The 25,741-nt window shown below is 45.6% G+C and overlaps 1 protein-coding gene across 5 annotated transcripts in view; it reads right to left on the reverse strand.

The window, feature by feature from the left end:
• Positions 1 to 5,948: 5,948 nt before the first annotated feature.
• GGTA1 (glycoprotein alpha-galactosyltransferase 1 (inactive)) overlaps positions 5,949 to 25,741 on the reverse strand; it is a 55,503-nt gene continuing 35,710 nt past the window's right edge. For all 5 annotated transcript variants that reach the window (XM_033123205.1, XM_033123204.1, XM_033123202.1 and 2 more), the window contains 6 exons: positions 24,597 to 24,685; positions 21,823 to 21,858; positions 20,039 to 20,104; positions 19,029 to 19,130; positions 12,717 to 12,854; positions 5,949 to 6,720 (listed from right to left, as the gene is read on the reverse strand). In XM_033123205.1, coding sequence (XP_032979096.1) covers positions 6,027 to 6,720; positions 12,717 to 12,854; positions 19,029 to 19,130; positions 20,039 to 20,104; positions 21,823 to 21,858; positions 24,597 to 24,676 — 1,116 coding nt within the window. In that variant the 5' untranslated portion in view covers positions 24,677 to 24,685 and the 3' untranslated portion in view covers positions 5,949 to 6,026. The remainder of the gene's footprint in view (positions 6,721 to 12,716; positions 12,855 to 19,028; positions 19,131 to 20,038; positions 20,105 to 21,822; positions 21,859 to 24,596; positions 24,686 to 25,741) is intronic.

The raw sequence follows: 25,741 nt of genomic DNA on the forward strand, positions 1-25,741 counted from the left end.
AAATGCTTGACAGCCAGACAGCTCTAAGTGGAATGTGGTAGGTACTTTTAGAGGCGTCTACTCAGCTCACAACAATAGACCAAGAACGACCCCATGGGAAATCCACCCTCCAGTAAACCTTCCCCAAGGCACAGCTGCTAGAAGCATGAATGGATGTTGTGCCATTTGGGTTTTCTTTTCTAGGATTTTGGGTTTTGAATGAAGAAACTCTAAGTCTGGAGTTAGAGCTGCGTCATATTGGCCGACCTCTAGGGGAAGTTCACAATTTTCTACTGTTGAAGCCCTGTGAAGCCATGTCTCTTGCTCATGGCCTGGGTGTAGTGATATGCTGGTAAATTTTTACACAACCAACTCCTAAAAAAGAGAAAATGGATGGGAAGGGAAGAGAAGGGTGAGAGGAGGGAGGGGAGGGGAAAGGCAGGGCAAAGCAAGGTAGGGCCAGGCAAGGGAGACCTGATTTCTAGTGTTTGCTGATCCCCATGGTATAAATTCTCCCACCATGGCGGATACCAAGCTTCCACAGCGAAGTCACTGATCAGGGAGTTGGGCAGTATTGCGTACAACAGGCTCCCAAGCAGGAATGAACCAGCTTCAGATACCGCTGTCTGGTTGTCAACTCCATCTTGTATTCAGCAGAACCCTCCAGTAACCTCCCAATAATCTCTTTGGGGTTTAGACAGCTCAAGGGGGATGTATGTTCCTTGCCACCAAAATATATTTAACTAAAACACTTAGCTAGCATGACGGCCTTTTATTTTGAACAATTTATCAGTTCACTGAATGTGTGTTCTAACTTTGGCTGATTTTTCATAGCCCCATAAAGATCTGTAGCTATTTTCATTTATATGCAAAATTTATATCTATTTCTACAAATGGGCAGTCTTCACCAGGTCCAGGAAAGAATGTGTTTGTTGTTGTTGTTGTTGTTTTAATCACTGCAGTTGCTTAAAATGTGATCTTTGGGAATTCCTGCTCTCTAGGGTCCAGTATAGGGAACTACTCTACGCTTTTGTCTTAGCTGTAAATGTTATAAGGGATATGAAGAGGTGAGTTACTACCTTCTGACGTCATCAGGAACTATTCCTAGGCTATAGACAGATGGGTATTATGCATTGTTTCTTAAGGAAGTCCAAGGGAATTGTACACCAGCATTTCTCAACCTCATCACTTTGAGCCAGATAATTTTGTGTCATGGGGCCCTCCTGTGCATTTTAGGATGTTTAGCAGCATCCCTGGCCTCTACCCACTAGATGTGAGCATCAGCCCACCCCCACCACTACCAACTTGTGACAAGCAACATTATCTTCAGACATCACCAAATATCCCTGGGGTCGGGGTGAGGGCTGGGGAATGGAGGCAGTGGTGCAAAAGCATCCTGATTGAGAAGGACGGCTCAACACTGACGAAGCACATTTGTCACAAGCAGCACTGAACTTTAAGCAGCACTGAACCCAGTACATTATACACACCAGGTTAGAGCCTGAGGCTCAGGCTGCACCCAAGTTGCTGTGCTGAGTACTACAGTACAGAGGGAAAGTTCCAGGTGCCAGCTATAAAAGCATCTGCTTAGTAATAGGACAGAGTCCACAATCAAAATTAAAAAATTTTTTTATTTATAAAAAGCACTTCTTATGAGGCATGATGGGAATGGATGTGATGATTCATTCATTCATTCATCTTGTAGAGATATTCGTTAAGCGGTGCCTCTGAGGTAGGTGACGTAGTAGGTGCAGAAGCTGAGGCAAATGCAGGCTAGGGTCCTGCCTTTAAGGAACAAATGACGCTAGAAGGGTCCAATGGGGGATTTTTCACTTGTAAGAGAAAGCCCAATTCCAACTGGTTTGAACAATAATTGCACTTTATTGGCTCACACATTCTAAAAGCCACAGGCAGTGCAGGCTTCAGGTAAGGCTGGAGCCCGTGGCTCAGGGCTGTCACCGGGGACCAGGTTTCCTTCAGTTTCCCTGCTCTTCCAGTCCTGATGTCTGTTTCATCCTAATGCTGATATTCCTCGTGGTCACCAGAAGTGTTAGCCGCTCCCAGTGTTACATGCTTCCTCATTTCCTGAGGACCTGAGATTCACTTTGATAGGACTAGTTTAGGTCACCTGCCCACCCCGGAATCAATCATTGCCACCAAAGGAATGGCAGGTGCTGATTGGCTTACCTGGGTCACGTGTTCCAACCATGGCCCCAGTTTCATGGAAATCACAGACTCCGTAAAGGAGAACAAGCACTGCTGGGAGGAGAGAACAAGAGCCAGAAATGCAGGGCGAACATGGGTCCTTACGGAGCCAAAGCGCTCTCGTGGTCTTCACTGCTTTTCACACAGGCTCTGCCAGGTGGTCTCAGTGAGTCCCAAAGCCTCAGCACCATTTTCCCAAGTTTCTGTGCAAGTCTTACTGCGGTCCTTCCTCTGCTTTACATCTGCTGCTTCTCCCTCTGAAGTCTCATTCCGCCTCCACTCCTCACACAGGGATCCCTCCTCTCTTTCAAAGCTCAGTCCAGAGTCAGCTCCACTGAGGCTATTTCCACCTCCCCACACACCTCTCCTCCACTCCCTTAGCCCTGAACGTCCCTTGCCCTGCATTGCTCAGCTTTCATTTGTCTGCTTCTCCAACTTGGCTATATGGTGAGTTTAGACCTACCTTCTGCTTCTGAAGAATTGTTGGTCTAAGTTCTCTCTCTTTAATGCCTAATGAAGGAATTGAGAGCTTTTTATGGTGCGTCCTCAAATGTCAAAAATAAGATGGTTGATGTGTGTGTGTGTGTGTGTGTGTGTGCATGCATGTGAGAGAGTGAGGGAAGCAGACTGGAGCTGTGGAAAGAGCAAAGGATTTAGAGTCAGACAGTCCTGGGTTTGCATCCTAACTCTGCAACCATTTATAATAGATCTGAGGCTTTGACTGATGGATCCTCACTTAACCCTCCTTTCTCTCCTTAAAAAGAATGCGTTGTATGTTACGCAGTCATGCTTTCAATGACACTTCCCATTTGTGATTATGCTCCCATGCCTGTTATTAACTTACATAACATTTACATTTAATAGTACATTTACATTCAGTAGTACATTTAATAAATACTTGCAAGTATTGCGATGGCTGTGATTCCCTCATTAGTAAATTACATGGTGACTTTGGCTGGGAGAGATCAAAGATGAGTCATTCCAAGGAAGAGAAGTGAGACCCTTCTAGCCTTAAAAAAACTTCTTCCCTATCAGCATGTGACCACCAGATTAAAGGTGGAGTACGAAGAGGCATGCCTGTCCCTTCCATGGGGCCCCTCTGCCCAATTACACGCTGCAAGGCACTGCCTTGGCAGAACAGCTCATGCGCCCAAAGGTCTTCTATCAGCCCTGCATGCACTACGTAAAGACTAAGAACTATCACATATTCTTTTGTTTTTTACATGATTCATTTTAACTAATTTAATGCATTTGGGGCAAGTTTAGTGCATAAAAAGTAGGAAATGGTACAGGCTGGGAACATACCTAGTTTTAAAATATTCTTATGGCAAAAATGTCGCTTTACAAGATTCTTTCATCAAGTTGCATTTTCCTTGATATGAAACGCGGCCCTCCATATGTAGTGTCAGCACATTTACCCTGTCAGCTTCTCTAGTTTTAGCGTCAGCTCAGCACTTCCCAGCTGGGTGGTTTAACCTTTCTGAACCGCACTTTACTCATCTATAAAAGGGCAGTAATTCTCTACGATGAGGGCATCTAGAGCACCGCACTCCGTCAGCCTGGTCACCGTTGATCTTTGTATTTATTATAAATACACGTGCCCAGACCAACTGGAAATCCAGCCTTCTCCCAGGGGGTGACTAATGAACCCCAGTATGGTTAAGGCCTTGTTTTCTCCTTTTGCCACGGTGCCCGACCTGGGCTTCAGGGACAAGCCTTTTCCTACTGAGTCTCCTGCTGGCAGTTTATTACTTTAGTGCATCACGCTGGAAATCTCTATATATGAACATTTGTTGTTTTAAAAGTTTGCAAATCTCAACCATGTTCTATCTTTGTAATAATGGACGTATTTTTAGAAGCACATGAGGACTTTTTGAAGTCTAAGAATTTAAAATTCTATACTTGACAGTTCTGAACATCTTTGGGAGAAAATGCACAATCCATGACCAGACCAGAATATACTGAGAAAATAATTTATTCAATTGTAAATCAGGTATATTTTTTAATGTTTAAGAATAACTATTAACGAGATCTTTAGTTCGTCCACTTGGGACTAAAATGTAAATGAATTTTTGTTTTAAATCATGATTTCCTCAAAAGTAAACATCAGCCCATTTCTATATTCATTCAGGATAGATCATTTCTTTGGTTTAGGGTTTAAATCATTAACTTCCCCTATTCCAGAATGGATCCCAGAAAACTTGAGTTACAGAGAAGCCAGAGTCCTGACACATGACCTCCTTCCTCTCTTTTACGACGTCCACTTCTTCAAGGGTTTTTGTTGGTTTTGTTTTGTTTGGCCGGGTTGTGGTATTTTTTGGCAAGAAGAGTAGGAAACACAATGCAACGGTAGAGAAGACGTAGGTTTCATTTTCTCAGAGGAGCCCATTGTGCTGAACATCAAGCCAGCGCAGTGGTTCTTCAAATAAATCCCTTAACATGGAAACAAACCACCTAAACTGGGACACAAGCAAAATATAAATACACCTGCACATATATGTCAATGTCGCCTCCTAACTTCCTTTACACTGACTTGCTTAACTTTAAATAATATGTACGATTTCATAGCTTCTCGCAGAGAAGGGAATTGAATGTTAATTTGTTCAGTCACGAGGACTGGGTCTCCCATTGCCACCCCCTGCTTTTCATATAAAATCAACTAACCATTTTATTAAATGGGCCTGTGTTGTTATACCCCGGTAGTGCAGATGGGACAGGGAGAAATGGAGGTAACTTGAAGGGAAGGCTTTTCCTCCAATCCACCCCTTGATGTCAGCCCTCCAAGTGGGCCACGATAGGCTGAGGGACCCTGAGGGTTGGAGCAGGTGACAGCGGGACTTGCTGATAACTGATTGTCAAGAGGCCCAGGTCTGGGAAATGCCTCTTCAGTCCACTGCAGGCCTTTGTCTTCTTTGACACCATCCACCTCCTCTGGCCAGGATTTGAAGACACAGTTGCAGAATCTGGCAGACTGAATGTGACGTGGGCAAAACAAGCATCTTCCATTCAAGAACTCTCTGTTCTGGTTGTCGTGGGATCCCGGCGGCTAGAGACCATCTGCATTGTCCCCCTGGCATTCAGCACTTGGATCCGTGCTGCATTTAAGCGCCAACCCCATGTCCTGTGCTCCGCGGAGGTGGCACTGTCTCCTCTTTCTATTCTCTTTGCTATTTCATGGCAAACTCACTTTGAGGCTTTGTTTTCACTTCCTGAGCACCCACTGGCTCATTCGGATTCCCCGTGACTCCAAATATTCATCACCATGATAGCCACTGAGAATCTCCATCAATCTTTCACACAGAAGCCAAACAACATCCTGGGAGAAAAGGACTGAGACGACAAATGGCCGGAAGCAAGCTGCTGTTAAAACCATTTGAGGATTGCCGAGGTCGGCTGTGTCCTCACTAAGAGTTCCGCTGCTGCAAAGCAACTCTGTGTTGCTTTAGACTCAGCAAAGACAGAACACTGACATCAGGGGGAACTCCCCACAATTGTACCTTCTTGTCAAACACTTCCCTTAGCCCCCTTTTCTACAGCACATTATCTGGCACATGTAGAGTGTTTCTGGTTTTCACTTTTTATTTTTTTTCCTTTTTTGGTTTAGCTGATAGTATTTTCCTCAGATCATGAGTAGACACAAAATCCCTGGGAATGCACATCAGATTTCCATCAGCTCGCTCTCCCATATTATAAGGCTCAAAGTTACAAGGAGGAATAGTATGTAGTTGCTGGGGTGGTGTCTTGTTAGTATTTTTTTTAAGTTAAAATTAAGTGTTACTTTTCTGAGAAAGTAGCCAGAATCATTCTCTGTCAAATCAGAAACCTACTGGCACAATTTAAAGTCAGATATTATTTCTAACCAAATTATATTCTTTTGTCTGCCAAGATAACTTGACAGTCTTAATATCTGAAGGCAGGCCTATATGATAATCCCAGCAATATTCTGGGGATAAGATTTTGGTGGGTTTGTTGAGAAGGAAATACTTGTTTAGGTGGCTTTCATCGTGCCACTCGGCTTCTATGTCATTTTTCTTGTCCTGGAGGATTCCCTTGAAGCACTCTTGGGTGATGTTTAGAACTTGGATGGGTGTTCCTCCAAAAATGGCCGCGTGGTAATAAAAATCCCCCTGGCCAAACGGAATGTATGCTGCGGACTCCTTCCGCCTCTCATAGGTGAACTTGTCAGGCTCTGCCTTGTACCACCAGGCCTGTAACTGCGCCACCGACTGGCCCAGCGTCTCCACCCCAAAGGTGTTCTGGAAGACCTGGTCCACGTCCATGCAGAAGAGGAAGTCGACCTCGTGCTGGATGTGGGTCACGATGTGCTCCCCAATGGTCTTCATGCGCATCATGCTGATGTCCTGCCACCTCTTCTCAGGCTGGATCTCAAACACTTTGAAGGAACGCAGAGGACCCAGCTCTACCAAAGGCAACCTGGACATGTCATCCACCATGATGTAAAATATGACCTTGTGGCCAACCATGAAGTGCTTGTTGGCGGATATTAAGAACTCCTCCAAGTAATGCTCAATGTACCTGAAACAAAGAAGAATGGGATCAGTGTAACCTCTGACTCCGCGGGAAGACAATGTGCTACTTTATTTGCATTTTGAGGTTTAGGAGACCAATGTTTTTCCCATCCCAGATGTATGTTTCCACGTGGAGAGACGTCTGTTACTATAACATTCCTGGCTGCTCTCCGGTTCAGTCACTCAGCCTTGGGGAGGTGGAGTGACTTATCCAACAGCCAGTTTTGGAAGGATGACCGGGTATGCACAACCTGCCTTTCTCTCCTCTTGCTCTTGGAAGCTGACCAGATGAAGACAGCATGTGTGCTCCGGGCCTTGCAGTAGGTCCTTAATGGTACAGATCCTTCCCCCCAAGCCTGGAGGCCTGCAGTTTCTAGTGCTGTAGGTGCCTGGATGCCTAAGTCTTTCTAATTCTGTGATTCAATGTTAGCAGGCCTAGGGCCTGCAGCTATCAGCCACATTCTCTGATTCCAGCCTCAACTGTAGTGAAGATGATATTTACTGTCATCCACCTTACTTAGCCCTTTGTCTTTGGGCAGGCAAAAGGGGCGCTAGTTCTTCCCCCTCTCCCAGCTTCATTGATCTGTAATTGACATGTAACGTAAGTTTGAGGTGCATAACCTGTAAATTTGACAGTTCTATATTGCAAAATGATTACCATCTTAATGTTAGCTAACACTTCCATCATGCCACATAATTGCCATTTCCTTTTTGTGGTGAGAACATTTAAGATCTACTGTCTTAACAACTTTCAAGTATATACCAGGGGTGCCAAAAAATGTATACACATTTTAGGAGATCTTATCTATGTGTTACTTTTCAAAGTTGAATTGAATTACCGTAGCAATGTGTAGCATGACGTTCGCTCAAAAGATGGCATTAATCAAATGAATGCTGGCGTCACCATGGGACAGGCAGGACAGTCAAAGAAAATGGCAGAAGCACGTCGTCATTCAAGGAGCGCAAGACCATTTTGAAGTGGTATTTAAAATTCGAGAACATCGTGGAAGTACAACAATGGAGGCGTGAGTATGCAACAGAACCTCCAACACGCCCAACAACTGCACGCATTCGTGATAAGTTTGAGACGCGTGGTACTGTGTTTGATGTGCACAGGGGAAGATCCGCATAGCAACAAGTCCTGCTGCTTCTGCTGTGGTGTTGGAACGGTTTACACGCTCACCACAGAAGTCTACCAAACAGCGTTCGCCCGTAATCAGAAGTGTCTGGATGCTGATAGTTATCACTTTGAGCACCTCTTGTAATTGCAGAAGTCAAATGTGACTTGTATTCATCTTTTGCTGTCGGTATATATTGAGTATTATAACTTTAATAGTTTTTCCCTTTCTTAAAATGTGTATACATTTTTTTGCACCCTCTGCATAATACAGTAGTGTTCACTATAATCACCATACTGTACATTAGATACCTAGAACTTATTCATCTTATAACTGGAAATTTGTGCCCTTTGACAAACATCAGGGGCTACTAGCTCTTGAGCTTCCATCAAGAACTCCAACTTATACCCAGTGTTGCTACTACCCTACCAGATGCAGCTGTGATGTGACCCTTGGGTCCTTTGGGGATACACGAAGCCTAACCATTGTCATTCTTTATCCTCGTCTGGGACACAGACAATGGGTTAAGGGATATGGATATCCTTCCATATACGTATTCACCCTGTGAGTCTCCCACTGGTCACCCAAAACCCCAGTCCCTTGTTCAGACACCACCATTATAAGATCCATCCAAATACCAGAGCAAACCACCTCTGAGTTAGCCTTATTTTAACTATTTTACCCTTTTTATAATAGACTTTATTTTTTAGAACGTTTTTAGGTTCACAGCAAAATTGAGCCAAAAGCACAGAGAGTTGCCATGTATCCCCTGTTCCACCCTCCCTCCCACATCCTCCTCCGCCACCATCCAATACCAGGAGGGCACGTGTGTTGCAATCAATGTACCTATAGTGACTCATTATCACTCCCAAATCCATAGCATTAAGGCTCTCTCTTAGTGTACACTCTATGGATTTAGACAAATGTATAATGAATTTATCTATCACTATGAATGGTATTACATAGATATTTTCATTGCCCCAAAAAATCCTGTGTTCTACCTATTCTTCCATTCCCCCACCCCAACTTCTGGCAATTACTGATCTTTTTACTGTCTCCATAGTTTTGCCTTTTCCAGAATGTCATATAGTTGGAGTCAAATGGTACATGGCCTTTTCAGAGGGGCTTCTTTCACTTAGTATATGAATTGAAGGTTCCTCCATGTCTTTTCGTGGCTTGATAGATCATTTCTTTTTAGGGAACGGGAACAGGACTTTATTGGGGAACAGTGTGTACTTCCAGGACTTTTTTTCCAAGTCAAGTTGTTGTCCTTTCAATCGTAGTTGTGGAGGGCGCAGCTCAGCTCCAGGTCCAGTTGCCGTTTCTAGTTGCAGGGGGCACAGCCCACCATCCCTTGCAGGAGTTGAACCGGCAACCCTTGTGGTTGAGAGGACGCGCTCCAACCAACTGAGCCATCCGGGAGCTCAGTGGCAGCTCAGCTCAAGGTGCCGTGTTCAATCTTGGTTGCAGGGGGCACTGCCCACCATCCCTTGCGGGAGTCGAAGAGTTGAACCGAAAACCTTGTGGTTGAGAGCCCACTGGCCCATGTGGGAATCGAACTGGCAGCCTTCGGCGTTAGGAGCACGGAGCTCCAACTGCCTGAGCCACTGGGCTGGCCCGAGTATGTTTAGTTTTGTAAGAATCTGCCAAACCATCTTCTAAAGTATCTGTACCATTTTGCATTCCCACCAGCAATGGATGCAAGTTCCTGTTGCTCCACGTCCTTATCAGCATTTGGTGGTGTCAGTGTATTGGATTTCAACCATTCTAAATAGGTGTGTAGTGGTAGTTTAGTTATTTATCAGTTCATCCAAAAAACACCATGTTGGGGGACCCGGATAAGCAGAAAGGCCCAGTAAGCCAGTCCCGGCCTCTGCCCGAGGGCCAGCTATTACCTGTCGGCCTACAAGTTGGGGTAGGAGAATGGGGTAGGGAGCCATGTGCTGACCTGTTTCACCATTCAAGCTGGTCGCACTGGCATTCTCTCTTTGCCCTAATGCTATAAGTTCCTACCTTCAGCCTAGCGGCTCCTTAGTCTGGAGATGGATGGACACTGGACAACACTGGGCATTTCAGGGCTGTGGTCAGTCAGAAGCCCCAGGCTCTGCCAGTGACTAGCTGTAAACTCTGATATTTATTCTGTGAAACTGGCCCTTGAGACCAGTCCCCATCCACCAAGAAACAATCCAGAACCCATTAGAAGAAAAAATAAATAATACAGGATGCTACCGTGTTTCCCCGAAAATAAGACCTAGCTGGACAATCAACTCTCATGCGTCTTTTGGAGCAAAAATTAATATAAGACCTGGTCTTATATTATGTTATGTTATGTTATGTTACATTATGTTATATTATATAAGACCCGATCTTATAGTAAAATAAGACCGGGTCTTATATTAATTTTTGCTCCAAAAGACGCATTAGAGCTGATTGTCCGGCTAAGTCTTATTTTCGGGGAAACACGGTATGAATTCTACGATGAAACCCCTCATCAATGGATCACAGTGCAAGTTCTTTTCACATATTACACGAGAAGGGTGGTGGCTGGAGGGCGAGTGAGAGGAATGGGATTAATTGTATGGTAACGGGTGCTAAGTAGACTCACTGCCGACTGCTTACAAATATCGACTCCTCACGCTGTCCACTTGAAATACAAGTAATCACGGACACTCATTTTCCTACAATCACAATAACCTCATACACATATTATACAAGATGGTTTTAAAAAAAACACCAAAACCCACCACGTTGATGTCTTCTGTAACCCAAGCTCCACAGTATCTTGTGAAGTCATGGAGAGAAGCAGAAAGAGTAGAAAGATGGCTAAACCCAACTCATGCAAACCCCAGCCTCATTGGATGTAGATTGAATATTTCGTGCTGCTCACAGTCCTGGCCACTCACTGGCCAGTGCTTTGTGAGGAACAATAACTGGCACTTCTTTTCACTTGGGTTGCTGCTTGAATTCCCTTTCTTTCCTACCAAAATTAAAGTGTGCTTTTAATGTTGCCTCTGGAAACCCAAGGGTTGACAGTACCGAGTCTTTAAATGGAGAGAATGTGTCTGAGCCATAGAAAGGAAAACATTGACGTGGCTCCGTGGGGGATAGCCAGGAAATTCTTTGGTCCTTTGCAACTTTAAGAAAAATCTATTGTGCCCTGTAGCTGGGAGACAATCCTGGGAGGAGGAAGGGAACCATTGTGAGGTTTAACATTGTTTAAAGATGTAAACGCTTGAGGCATTGTTCTTTGAAAATAAACCAAACATTACACCTCCTAAAAGTCTAAATCCACTCTTGCAGAGATTTATTCTGGCTGCTGAATACAAACAGTCCCCTCCTTCCTTAGAGCAGAGAGCACAGGGCTTGCCCCCAGGATGTGCCATATACAGCTGAGCTCTGCGGAACTGCAACAGGGGATGACAAAAGGGTTCTATGGAAAGTGCCCTCACAGGGAGAGCTGAGCACAAACTCCTAAGTGGGCAGGACATGGGGGGTAGTCACGCCCCAGGCATATAACTTCTTTAGTTGTTTTCTCCCATCCTCATGTCATCTTCCTTAGGTTCCCTCCTTCATCTCAAAGGCATAAAAGCACCTGCAAAACTGTCATTCTCTGGAGCATTTGAGATCTTGCTTTCTGGCAATTGTCATCAGTTTGGCTCAGACAAAATCCTATAAAAGTTCTTTACAGGTTTGGATGCTTCTTTCAGTGACACAACGGACGGTTGAAGTCATTGTCGGGCAGTGGGCAATGTTGGGCTCTCGGTGGAAACACCGGGATCCAATCCATCTGCATTGCTCTGGCTTGTCCCCTCTCGAGCCAAAGGATTAGGTGTCCTGAGTGAGCATCGGCTCTCAAGTCATCACAGCACAGATTCTTCTAGTAAAATGTCAGAACGTCAGCGTCACCCTCCTCTGTTAGAGAGACCACCGCAGTCGTTTGGATCAGCACAGCCGGGGACATTAGGACTTGATGAGAATGGTGGCAGCAATGGCCCCTGAGCTCTGGGTTGGAGGACTTAACATCTTCACAGAGCTAGCTCCCCTTTAGGCCCAGCAGGGGGCGGAACTCCAGCTCAGATCAACCTGCACCTTCAACTCTGTGCAGTGCAACGGGGTCCACTTTCCTTGTGGCTTTCAGAAAAGATTGAGGGGTGGGGGATGGGGGAGCGGGGAAGGCGTAGGAAAAAAATTGAGCTTTGCTTTTGTTTTGGAAAAAAATCTCCAAAAGAGCAAAATGGGTTATATTTTAAAACCAATATCACAAGCTACTAATTTCAAGAATGATTTCAGTTTTGTGAGAAACGTTCTAAACAAGGAAATAGAAGCTGACAGGGGAAGCCACCTAACCTGTAGCAGAGGAATTTCTGACCAACTGAATGTCCGGGGGCCGAAAACCTTCCTAGGGTGGTCAGCCATGCTCTGACCTGGAAATCCACCACACTCGGGTCACTCTGGAACAAGAACTTGCTGTAAATCCTTCTGTCCTTGGTCCTGGGTCTTGAAAGTGTAGGAGAAAGAATGGACTATCTAACTGCTGGCATTTTTGGAATTTCCAGAGAAAGCCGTGGTGGTCCGGGTGGAAGTGGTGTGGGTGTGGGTGGGTGTGCTGTAGACTCCAGACTCAGTGGGTGGAGCTGCCATTTCTACCTGTAACCCGACACCTTCATTTTGAGGTGGGAAGGAGTCAACTCACCGACTGTTGTTTTGCTCTCATCTTTTTGGGTCCTCAGCAGACACGAGACTGAAATGGTGCCATTATAACATTCTCCTATCTAATAATTCAGACAAGTCATGAACAGCCTCTGGAAGCCCAGAGGGCCCCTCACAAACATTTTTACATTTGGAACAAGAAAAAGTCAAGGTCAATTTGAATAGCGACACCTACTTTCCGATAGCAAAAACCGTCAAACCCACGGTGATTTTCTGTTTGCCATAGTAATTTTCTAAGATGTCTCTGTTGTAAGTGCCTTCCCACACAACGGGCGCCTTCCATCCGGTCACTGTAACGACCTCTGGGCGTTTCCTGGTGAGACAAAATGTAGAGGGCTATGAGTTGGGAGAGCTTTGCTTTATAAATGGGGCAGAGACTGTCTTCAGGAAACCCAGGGTCCGCTATGATCAGCAGTGACTGTCCCTGAATCCTGACTGTAGCTGGACAGACACCAAGCAGTCCGCTGGGCCATACGACATTTCAAGGGTAGCACCTTCGGAGTGTGGGACAGTCAGCTGGGGCCCAGGTGCCTCTTAGGGCTGCCTCGGGGGCCTTCTGGGGATCTTACCTGTGTATCTCAGACCCTTTCCCCCTTTTCCTATTTTTCTTGTTCTCTTCTTCCTTCTTATTCCCTCCCCCTATCTCCCCAAACCCTTCCCAGGCCCCGTTTATCCTCGGGGTACCCTCGGAGCCTAAGAAGGAGAAGGAGAGAGTGACACCGAGTTGAAAGAGAAAAAAGTTGTTTCAATTTGCCTTTTGCCAGGAAAGGATTTCTGGGTAGGAACTTGGTGATAGGCCAAAAAGGGCCCCAGACGAAGGGGATTTGGGTATTACCATTCATTTTACAAACGAGGAGACAGAGCCCCCCAGAAAAGAAGGGACTCAGTAGAGGCCCCCACCGCTGAGGCTGGAACATGGGGCTCCCGCACAGACACCTTCCTCAGACCACAGGACGGGGCCTCTTTACTAGTAGCACAAGGGGGGAGGGACACGTGTTCTGCTCTCAGAACACTTGAAAGGAACTTGGCAAAGCCAACACAAACACAGGAAGCAACGTAAGAGCTATGACAGACAAACGGTAAAGGCAGAAGGGCAGAAAGGCTGAGAGGCAGCTGGGGCCCAGTGCGAGGGTGAAACTCAGCCTCCAGCCGGTGGAGAGGGCTCAGCCCTGATCCCCTTTTGCTCAGGAAGTCGCTGCATTTCTCCCGTTGGGACGCAGAGGCTGAAACAGTTATTTAGATTCAAACCCAGCACGCACAAGCCTGGCCCCTGCTAGGCCTTTGCTTGTACTTTATCCACTACGAGGAGGTCAGTGTTTGGGGCCATGGCCTGATGGTCCCCGGTGGTCCCTATAGTGGGGTCCCTAATGTCTGCGTGCCTGTGGTCCTGGGGAAGCTGTCGGGGGAGATGTCAGCAAATAGATCAGGCCCGTGAGAACTTCCCCTCCCCTCACACACGAGTGGAGGGTGGGTTCTCACAAAACTGCCCCTATCCTTCCTCACCCCAGCCCCAGCCCCAGAGTAGAAAAGGGCCTTAGTAGACTGGCCCTCATGCCTCCTGTCCCAGTGTCACCTAGCTCCGCACTCTAATTCTGGAGCAGACTGCCCTCCCACTCCAGCCCTGCGCCCTGCTTCTGGCCTACTTCCTTCTTCCTCCTGCACAGCTGGAGTGCCTCCAGAAATGGGGCGGGGTGGGGGCAGCAGGGTGGGGAGTGGAGGCCCTCTCAGGCTGCTCTCCTGACCTTCCCCATCTTGTCTGGAGTCTCACACTGAGACTCAGCTCCGCCCTCACACCCAGATATGCTGACTGCACAGGGGACCGCTGCTCTTGGTTTCCTTCAATCATAAAAGAAGCTTTTTTGGTTTCTGTACCAACCTGTGCCAACACCTTCACATCCCCTTTCTCTTTTTAACAGGCATGCAACAGGCATGCCACATATTATGTCCACCGTCCAGGTAAAAACACCAAGCCTCAGAGAGGTTTGTTAACTATTCCAAGGCCACACAGCCAGCTGCTGCTGATGGTAACTACCACACCCTGACCACTTCCTGTGGGGCCAGGCACTGTGCTAAGGGCCTCACCCATCCGAGGTGGGTGCTATTTTGATTATCATTTTATCAATGAGGAAACTGCTGCACAGAGAGGTTCGATAACTTGCCGGAGGTCACAGTTAGGGCAAAGCAGGAATTTGAACCCAGACAGGCTGAGTCTGGAGTCTGCGCTAAGCCACCACTCACATCACTTCCTGTATAGACATTTATTTGCTATGCTGATGAAGCTGGGCTTAGAACCCAGCTCTGTCACTATTTCCACTCAAATTAGCTGCTGCAGAATGAGAAATGATGAGTTTTTTTTTTTCTCCTTTGTTTTTAGAGGCTTATGTGATGCTTTTAGTCACATAAAACCCCCAGCTTTGTTGAATGACAAGATTTCACACACACACGCAACACACACACACACACACACACACACACACACACACACGGCTTATATTTCTATAACCAACATTTCTGCACTTAAACTCTCCCGTGTATGATCACCTCATTCGTTGCAGTCCTTCATTTTTAGCCTGTCAAGGATCTTTTAAGTGGTTCTGACCTAGCTTGCTAGCTAAGTCATGCAGCTGTGTCCGAGTTGGGTATCTGGTAAGCAGGGAATATTATTTTTTTAAAAAGCAAGAGAAAGAGGAGCAGGAAGAAAAGAAGGGAGAAGATATACTTGATAGTTACGGTATACAGGGGCTCGATACTTGACTTCATTCTCTCATTTAATCCTCACAACCACCTTAGAAAGTGGATGCTATCGTCACCCCCATTTTACAAATAAAGTGGGAGTAGGAGAGGAAGAGACCGGAACTGCCACTTGATTTATAGCGAAGGCCAGACCAAGGCACTCAGTCCCTCGACGCACATTTCCTGAGTCCCTGCTCCTTACCAGGCCCTGTGCTAAGCATGGAAATCCGAGAAATGAGACCCTCATCCTACCCCCCGAGAATCTCACCATCCTGAAAGGTGGTCAGCCTACTATACACTCCTCAACTGCACGACCACTCAGTCCACGATTTCTAGAAAGACTGAGTCAGAAAACCAGTTTCTAGTTTGGTTACTTGGCTGGGAAGATTCCTTTGAGCAGGACAAAAAAGTAGCAATATTAAAAATTAATGCTTAATTAAAAATTAAAATGTTCTATTTCCCAGCTGTTAATTATTAAATTCCACTGGCAATTCCAGCATGTCAGCGCCCCTGACCAAGAAGCCAGGTGACTGCCTGAAATGCAGGCAGTGGCGGGGAGTGAGGGGGAGGGTGCACAAGTTGAGATCAGTTTCTTGGATAAACCTCTGTATTAACGAGTCTTAGTCATCAAAACCCACAATTCCCCCTCCCCCCAAAAAAAGAAGTAAGAGGACAGGCCACACGTGTGCCAAGAGCTAGCCTTTTCCACTGTCACCTGCCAGAGATATCCATGGTCACAAAGATGAGGGCTATAAAAGGAGGGAAAAGCTCTGGGAAAGACTCGAAGCTGCCCAGAAACCTTCCTTCCAAGCAGGGTACCCTGTCACGTCAGCTTGTGTGGTTCCACCCGTGTAGACCAAAGGCTTCCCCCAAAGTAAAAGGGCCTCCATAACCAAAACACATACCTGCCTGGGTTACTGGTGGTTTTTTAAAATTGTATGTCCTTAGCTGTGGGAACATTGTGGTATCCAAGGGCTGAGTGGAGGAAGCGTTAAAACTGTAGGAATTGTGCAGGTCAACAAAGATGTGGAATGCATACAACACGTTCTTTACTGAACTCCTTCTAAGCAGCAGCGTGCTGGAGAGTGATCCAGAAAGGAGCTGACGGTGGTGAGAACAAGGGTGGTGGTGTGGAATACACAGCAGCAGATGGCGCAGGAAGAATTTTGGAGGAAGAATGAACAGAACACGTTAAGGAATTAGACTGTCAGGAGGATGGCGGGACGAGGCTGAACTGGGGGGTCTCCCAGACTGGCGTGAGATGGGAAATGAGAAGAACCAGTGTGGAGTGGGGCCACGGGAGACATGCAGAGCTGTCAGGCAGGCAGTTAGACGCACGTCAGAGGGAAGATGCTGCATAAAGAAAAGAGATGAGGATACTGGACTTAACTTCCAGAAACCCTAACATTTGAAGGCTGGGAAGAGGCAGAGGCTCCTGTCAAGGAGACTGAGAAGGGAGAATGGAGAAAGAAGGAGGAAAATTACGAGGATCTGGTGCCGTGGAAGCTGCGAGATCTTAATGTGGAAATGTGTACGTGCTATGCTGTAATATGTCTTAGGGAGATTACAGAAAAGGATACATTGATATAAATGTATTTATTTGTTCCTGCAGTTGTTCATCTAATCATTCATTTGTGCAAGAAGTACACTTTGGTGCCCTGAGAAGGCTTGAATTTGGTGCCACTTTAAACCAATATTCTTTAAATATCTGCTCGCTATTTGTTTAGAGAGAAGCTGAGCCGTGTGCAGAGTAGAGTGGAGAGAGTGACAGCAGGTGGCAGTGATCTGTCTCTCCTCTCTGCCCCCAGTAATTCAGTCCTGAATTCACCACCCAAGTCCTGCTCAGCAAAGCACAAGTGCTACAGTAAAAGTGTGCCACCCTCTTCGGAAGGGAGCTTGGTGACCATCTTTGGTTCACCAAGCCTGATCCCTTCGGAGGACTTAACCTGCTGCCATCTAAGGGGCTTATCAAAGCAATAATGTGTCCACAGTCTTAAATTTCCTGTAATGGTTTAGCATCTCTGTTGTCCAGCATCTCTGTTGTCCAGCTCATCAAATGATACACAGGGGCCCCAAATTCCCATCCTTCCACACTGGCATGGATTCCCCAACCCAAAACAATAAGAGAACTTGCCAGGACACATTCATTCTTTCCAGAGCCCAAGATCCCTCATACTGGAATAGATGCTGTTCTCTCCCAATCTTCGTCCTGCCTCTGTAGCTGTTCCTCAGACATCTCTTCCTCTACCCGTCCTTTAAATGCTGAAGTCAAACGGGAGGTAGGTCTGTTCCTCTGCCTGGGTGGCCTCAGCCAGGCTCACAGATCCCACGGTCACCTGTATTCTGAGGGCTCCTCATGCTACATCTCCACCATATATCTTCAGCTGAACTCAGGCACTGCTATAGATGGACTATTTGTGTTCTCCTCCATCCCTGCATTCATATGGTGAAACATAATCCCCATTGTGGGGGTAGTTGGAGGTGGGGCCTTTGGGGTGATTAGGTCATGAGGGTGGAGCCTTCGTGAATGGGATTGGTGCCCTAATACGATCCCAGAGAGCTCCCTCACCCCTTCCACCATGTGAGGACTCAGCGAGAAGACCCCCATGAATGAAATAGGAAGTGGGTCCTCACTAGACACCAAATATGCTGGTGCCTTGATCTTGGACTTCCCAGCCACCAGACTGAGGAACAAATCTCTAGTGTTTATAAGCCGTCCAGTCTATGGTATTGTGTTCTAGCAGCCCGAACACAGCACCCTATGAATCTCCGTCCAGATGCCCCCTGGTGCCTGAATCCACATACATCCCCAGTCGAGCTCATCGCCTCCCCTACTTCTGCACCTGTGTCTCCTCCTCCAGGTCCCTTCCCCAGTGAGCAGCCTCAGGCTCAGGTCCCCTGGACAGCTCCCACCACCTCACTCCCTAAGCTACATCCTTCTCAGTCAGGTGGATCATATCTCCTTACCAATCTTAGCAAATCCTAGTTTCACATCTAGGGCCCCTAGAAGATTGTGAGCTTCCTGAATATACCCATATTAATTGATTACTCCTGTCCCCTGTGCCTAACACAATGTGTAGTACAGAATTTTTGACCACGAATCACAGTGAGAAATACATTTTACGTCACAACCACACACATGCGCATATACATATATACAGAAACAAAAATTCCACTAAACAATGTTTATCCTTACTTCCTGTGATACCCTGATTTTCTATTCGATTTCATTTTTGTAAGAAAGCTGTTTTCTACCCATTAAGCTAGTTTCTGAACATATTAATGGAGAGCGACCAGTAGTTTGAAAAACACCAGCTAGCCTATCATAAGTGTTTGATCAACGTTTGTTGTATGTTTGCTTAACAAATGCCCGTTTGGCCCCATGAGATTTTGTGTCATCGCTGCCATTTTACCGATGAGTTAATCTCAGAGAGAATTTTCTTGCTGACTCGACTAGATCCTGTGGCTTCCCACAACATGCTATGGCCGGTAAGACCCCTTCCGGCTCCAGCATTTTGTGACTCATCTGCTACCATTGGCCAATTAGTGTCAGAATGATCGTGTTGGCTCCAGCACCTGAATCCAAACATCTAGACTCTTGGTTTCTCAGCTGATCTGTTGTTATAGGTTTAATGGATGCTAAGACCCTATCTCCCCACTCAGGAATGTTCTCAGTGGCACTGTTGTCTACATAGCCCCGCCACCTCCTGCTGAGTTATGAATTCTACTGCACGTGGGCGACGCTTTCTCTTACTGTGGATTAAACCAGTCGGACAGCTGAAGCTCTTCATTGTCTTCCTTTCGTTGTTCCTTGTCTCTGTCTATGTCTTCTTCTTCCCCCAGGTAGTTGTGGGTCCTATGTATACAAAGGGAAAGCAGCTGAGTGAAGGGGGGGGCGGGGGATTTACAGTGTCAGACACACAGGGAAACGTGCTGGGAGGCAGGGAACACGTGTAGTAAGTGAACGGCTACAGAAAGTTTCATGACACTAGATGGTTATTCATAAAGACATACCTTTTTCTAAGACTTTATTTTTTTCAGTTATAGTTGACATTCAACATTAGTTTATACTAGGTCAAGTATACTACATAGTGGTTACACTTGTATATAATTTATGCAGTGACACCCCACCCCCCAATTAGTCTAGTACCCACCTGGAACGATACATAGTTGTTGCAACATTATTGACTATAATATATTCTGTATACTGTACTTTGCATCTCTGTGACCATTTTGTAACAAAATAAATGAACAAACAAAACAGAAACAGACTCATAGATACAGAGAACAAACTGATGGTTGCCAGAGCAGAGGGGCGTTGGGGAGCTGGATGGAAAAGGTGAAGGGATTAAAACATACAGATTGGTAGACATGAAGACATGCTTTTGATGAAAATACACAGTACCCACCTTTCTTATTATCTTTGCAAGTAAGCATAGTTATCAATTTAATGCCCCAATAACCTTCAGATTATTTCAGGGTGTGGAGAAAACTTGATAAAAGAGTTCTGGTAAGAATATTTTATTTTATGATAGTCTTTCCCGCAATCTGAACTTCAGCCCAAGCCTTACTCACCTCCAACTTAAATGGAAAAAACAAACACTGAAAGCTCTAGCCCAACCACGAAATATAGTCCTCATATGATTTCAAGGACTCTAGAAAGATGAGTGACTGAGAAGGTCATGACCACGGAACCATTCTACTTGGACTCTCTGTAAGTGTTCAATGGGTGGAAAAGCATAGATCAGCATCCCACCGCCTTACCCATTCTTAAACCAGCTTGGAAACCACCAGTTTTTCTGACTGCCGTTGTCACCAAGTTCTGAGTTTCTAAGAAATGAAAAAGATGACAAACATTTTTAGAAAATGAGACAGTCCCAACCAAATGGGGTTTTTTTTCCAAACTCTTTACGATAGAACATCTTTAAAAAAAAAAAAAAAAAATTTTTTTTTTTTTTAAACTGCCAGCTGGCAAAACAGACAGAAGTGAAGCTGCTCTAGCTGAATGAGAGAGTATATAGACTTGACACTGCCTGAACCTCTCCTCCCTGGGGCAGCTCCCAGCCCTCAGCTTATCATCCAGGGAGCCCAGGCAGGAGAGAAGAGAGAAAAGAATGATGGGATGGGAGTGGGTGGGGGACATTAATACATAAACCTGAGTCCTGGCTCTGCCACTTACTAGTTGCGTGGCTGTGATAGAACATCTTCCCTCTCTGAATCTTGATTTTTCTCCTCTGAAAAGTCAGATAATAATACTCAATAATAATAATAAACAACCTGCCAGGAAGGCAGCTTTAAGACTAAATGAAATAGCATACATAAAAAGGGCTTTATAAGCTGAAAATTACTGTAACAAATTGTGATCTTAATAAAGAAACCAGTGCACCTTTCCAAAAAAAAAAAAAAAAAAAAAAATCTCTCTTGTTCAACTAAGAGAATTCAGGTTGCTGCAAAAACAGGAGTGACAGCCTCAGGAAATCTGAAGGTCTCTGAACCAGAAACTCAGAAAACTATATCAGAAGCCACCTTCCCCACCCACATGCAGACCTTTCCACTTATTGTGAGAGTCTCCCCAAGGTGAGGGCCTTCGCGGGGGAGGGAAAAGAGGAGAAAACAGGAGATGAAAATCCCCTTCAATTGGGCAATAAAGTGGGGAGGTACGCACAGAAATAATATTAAGAAACCTGTTTGAATGTTCATCGACTTTCAAGAAGTGTTTGAGATGGTTTATGATTAAGAAGATATGATTATAATAAGTAGGGAAATAATGCAAGAATAAAGCAAACAAAAGGGAACAGAAAGAGAAACATTTCTTTAGTCACCTGGTAGGTATTACTATTTTCACATGACCTGGGTCATCCCAGCCATTTGTGAGAATAAAGGTTTTACCTTTGTTTTCATTTGTAGCTAAGATATTGGCTGAGTGGGTTTGGGGACATTGCCAAGATCCCATGGCATTTTGTAAGCATAAAAGCCCGGATTTAATGCCAGGGGATAAATTATATCAGAAATGCAGGCTGAGGAAAGTACAAGCAGTTAGGCACAACACTTTGCTCTGAGCTTCCTGGGAACAAAGCCAAAGATAGAAAAATGAACGATTACATAGTTCTCATTGTTAATAATAATAATATAATACATACTAGTTAATCAGGAATAGGAATCACAAACTTTTTTCATGATCTCTTGTCTCAAAGAAATTTCTTGCAAGGGTCTTTATACGATATGTAATGGGCAGCATAAGGGACGATATCTATCTACCCTGATTCTTTTTATTAGCAAGGCAGGAATGGTCTCTAAAAGACACCACTTAAAGAGACATTTAAGGAGAAAGAAGCAAGAGCAAAACACAGCCACGGTTCTATAAAGACACATCTAGGGGGCAGGAGGGATGCGGTCAAGATTCCTGGGAACCCATCACTGCCCCCCACCTCTGACCAGGGCTCCATCGCCAGCTCCATCACCAGCTGCCATGTTAAGAATGGGCTGTAAGAGGTGCAGGAGTGGTCACGGGAGACGTCCCAGAGACATCTAGAATTCAAAGCACTTACTTTGAGTGATATATCCACAGGAACGAGCCTTCTGGGCTAAAAGCAAGTGAGAAATAAAAACATATCACGTTACTTTTAATTCTGAGAAAGGCTATTTTGCAAACCATTATCATTGAAGCCCTGGGATGAGTTGAAAGCCTGGGTTTTAGCTACTCCTAGGTTTCCACCTTCCTTTGAGATTTACCAACGTTCTCAAGAGACTGGGAGGTACCACTGCAGTCACTTCAGTATTACCCAGAACAAGGAGGGCTCTAAAGACTCTCATGATCTTCCTAAAGAAAAAAAAAAGATGACAGACAGTCCTCCATTGTTCAGGAGTGGTTTCAATGAGGGAAAGAAGCTCCACGGATGGGTCCCTTCCTGCCACCTCCTCACGAACACCATGGCCCAGCCATCCCTCACCCAGGATTTATCTTCCTCCAGAAAACAAAACAACGGTTGCAGAGAGAACTGAATGCCACATCCAGCTCTGAGCCTCAGAGACGCAGCGTTCCTCTTCTAGAAACTTGGACTAACACTAACCTCTCAGGGCTGTTGTTCTAAGATCTGGAGGGAGTACACAGCACAGTTCCTGGCACATGCCAACACTCAGTAACCAGGAGCTGCTGTCATCATCACCGTCACCATCATTATTGTTTCATTATAACTTTGAAAGTTTCCTCCAGTTAAAATGCTAAGATTTCCTCCCGCCCTTCATCCAGCCTCAAAGCGTATGCAATCCCGGATGACATTGTCTCAGGAGGTACTGCTGACGACAGTGCGCTCTACCAACCAGCTGATTTAGTCATTTTAAAATCCCCTTTGGCTCGGTGCCACCCACCTGTCTAATGTTTGTGCCCTCGGCTCACCTCAAACCGTCACATGACCAATTCACAAGGTGGCAAAGGATCTGCTGCCTTGTAAGTCCCTTGCAGATATTCAGGTGGATTCTTCTTGAAGAATCATGTGGCCACAATCTGGGTGCCGGGCCATAGCCCTGAAGAGCAGCCAGAACCTGCTCTGGCTGCTGAGCAAAGACAGTGTGCCCAGCACTAAAAATGACCCTCCTTGTGGGAGGCTAGTGCCAACACACACAGTTGGGCCTTTGGCTCCCTTGTGTTAATTTTGTGAACCACCCAAAATAGAGAAGCACAACTCCGGTGCCATTCAAAATACCAAGTTTATCCAATCAAGTGTTCAGCGCTTGACGGTTATCCACACAAGCATCTTAACTCAGGGCAGGACCCCCAAAGGGCACTTGTTCTTCTCTTGGAGACTTTGTTCTATCTGCCAAAGTCCCCTGTCCAAGTCTGCCGCCTGGAACAGATGGTGACGGTGGTGATGGTGACGATGATTTTGATGACAGCAACTAGCACTGACTGCTTATTAAGTCCCAGACATTGCCCCAACTGTTTTACACACAATAACTCACTCAATCCTCCCAACAACTGTATGAAGCAGGTACTATTACTCTCCCAATTTTAAAGATAGGTAAAATGAGGAACAGAGTGGCAGGGCAAGTTGCCCAAGGTCACAGAGGAGGTAAATGGTGGCCTAGGACCAACCCCAGGCAGCCTAGCTCCAAACTCCAGTGAGGATATTTCCTGAGCCCTCAAGTACCTCAGGGAGGCTTGGGGCCCCTGCACTTACCTCTGAGTCACCTTTTCCTCAAACTTGGGGCCCCTAGTACTCTCAATTCGAAAGACCTGGTTTATAGACCCCTTGAACTTGGTCACACTCTACTTGTCTTTTCTTAAAATGAGTTAGTTGTTCAGAATGAAACAGAGTAATACCCCAGAAGCAGTCAGATCTATGCAGCACTCTGGGGAAAAATAGCTCCCAAATTCTGGAGCAACTCTCCTTCTATTGAGGGACCTCAAGATGCAGTTCCTTTTTTAGCAGCCGAGATGGTCCTACGGGCTCATCAAATCCTGGCATTTAATAATTGAAAGAGACATTCACATGTTAATCCAGACCATCACTGTGAACTTGACTAAAACACTTCGCCATAAAAATATTAATGGTGTCAAGACAGCTCTCCCTGCCCAGAGTCTACAGTGGACTTTTGGGATAAAAGGCTGAGCTGTGTCAGTGCCTCTTAAGTCAAAGTGGAGACTTCTTTCTGTCAGAAGCTTCTCCAGCTGGAATCTCTGAGGCACTGTAGTTTCCAAAAGCACAGAAGCAGCTCGTATGTTTGGGGTGAATCCACTGATGAATTTGAAAGTGAAATGTTTAATTCACTATGCTGTCCAGTTAAAAAAACAAAAAAACAAGAAATGAAAAGTTTTAGCCAGGCACAAATGAATCATCAGCGACTCCAGTGTATTTTGCAGCAAAGTCAACAACTTGAGCTGCTCCTTTAAACGGCAAATATCTTAGGATTGCAAAAATCAGGGTGCGTTTCTCATGGAATCTGGGTCTGAAATTTTTTAAGGTACTGTCCATACCTGGCCATTCAAATAATTTAAAATTACATTTTGAGCTTAATACAGCCATACTGTTTCTGGATCTGGTCTGCCCAGAACTGCAAATTCTGATCAAGATATTAGGAATATAGCAGGAAGGAGGATAATTAATTAGCCAGAAGGTACTTGGAGCTCTAATGCTTTTATTTTTTTTTTTTCCCCCACTTTCCCCCTCTAATGCTTTTAAAAACAGCTCAGGGCTCAAAGATACAGGATGGGTGGAATCTCTTCTTTATGGTTTCAGTTAATGCTACTTTTAATTCAATGTGGTGACTTGGTTAATACTAGATTAACTTTCATCAACATCATTTCATCGTGTTTCATAATTACCTGTTGATATATTCCCAAAACACAACAACTACAGTTGACACAACCAGCATTGACAGAATCACTTTTCCTTTGACATTCATTATTTTCTCCTGAGGGGAAAAAAAAAAAAGAAAAAGAGGAGGGAAAAACAGATTCAATAAATCCAGAGCGAGATACCGTTTTTTTAAGAAATGCTTCTACCTGTATCCTCTCTAAAAGGCAACGTTTATGAATATTTAATTAGCATTAAGGAGTGTCCTCTACCTTAAGTTGCGTAGGGCTACAAAGGCAAATTAGGCCACTTCGATGAACGGACAGGGTTGCTTGTGTTGGGAAGGATGCTAAAACCACTTTGGGGCTCAGAGGGAAAGTATCTGATGATCACAAGGTCCGCTGTGGATGAGGGAGCATCAGAAAGTAACTGCAAATGGTCCCCATGGCCTCCAGCCGCCAGCACTCAGATCACCCCCCCTCTCAGCCCTGACTGTGGGGAACTGTCCATTCCCTCGCTTTGCTTCCCTTGATAGACTGACTACGTGCCTCTGCCCAGAGTGGGAAACCAAGCCCTCGGTCCTTTACCATCTAGGCTCACCCACTCCCCACCCCCACCCAGCTCTTCCCCTTCACACATACAGCAAGCAAACAATTGGCGCACAGTAGGTACATGAATATTTCTTGATCGCTGCAAGAAATTGTGGTTGAGGGGGGTGGGGTGCTGGGTGGAGAAGAGCAGGTGGGGTAGTACTTTAATTTGGGTGGTCGGGGAAGGCCTCGCTGGGGAGGTGACTAAAGCTTCCCAAGGGACGGGGACAGGATGGAAAGGGGTGAAAAGGCTGTGAGAAGGGATGAGACTATTTCAGAACCGCATCTATGACAGGCTGCTGGGTGAAAAAGCTTCCGGTGTTTGAAAGAGACAAAAGCAAAAAACTTGAACAAAAAGAAAATAGTGATGTCCCCTCCTCACCTGAGTGGCTGGAGTAAGGGTAGGGTGGTGGTGACAGGCAGTTAGAGGGTGGGCAAGGCAGACAGAGCCTGGAAAGGTGTGGAAAGGGGTGGGGAGCCACAAAATTACCTAAAACTGGGATATCATCTGATCAGACTTCAGAGACTTGTCTGGGTTCGGGGGGGTCCTGGGGGGTGGGGAATGGATGTGGTGACAAGGGCAG

The sequence above is a fragment of the Rhinolophus ferrumequinum genome, chromosome 12 (genome assembly GCF_004115265.2).
Source record: "Rhinolophus ferrumequinum isolate MPI-CBG mRhiFer1 chromosome 12, mRhiFer1_v1.p, whole genome shotgun sequence".
In the NCBI taxonomy this organism is placed as follows: Eukaryota; Metazoa; Chordata; class Mammalia; order Chiroptera; family Rhinolophidae; genus Rhinolophus; species Rhinolophus ferrumequinum.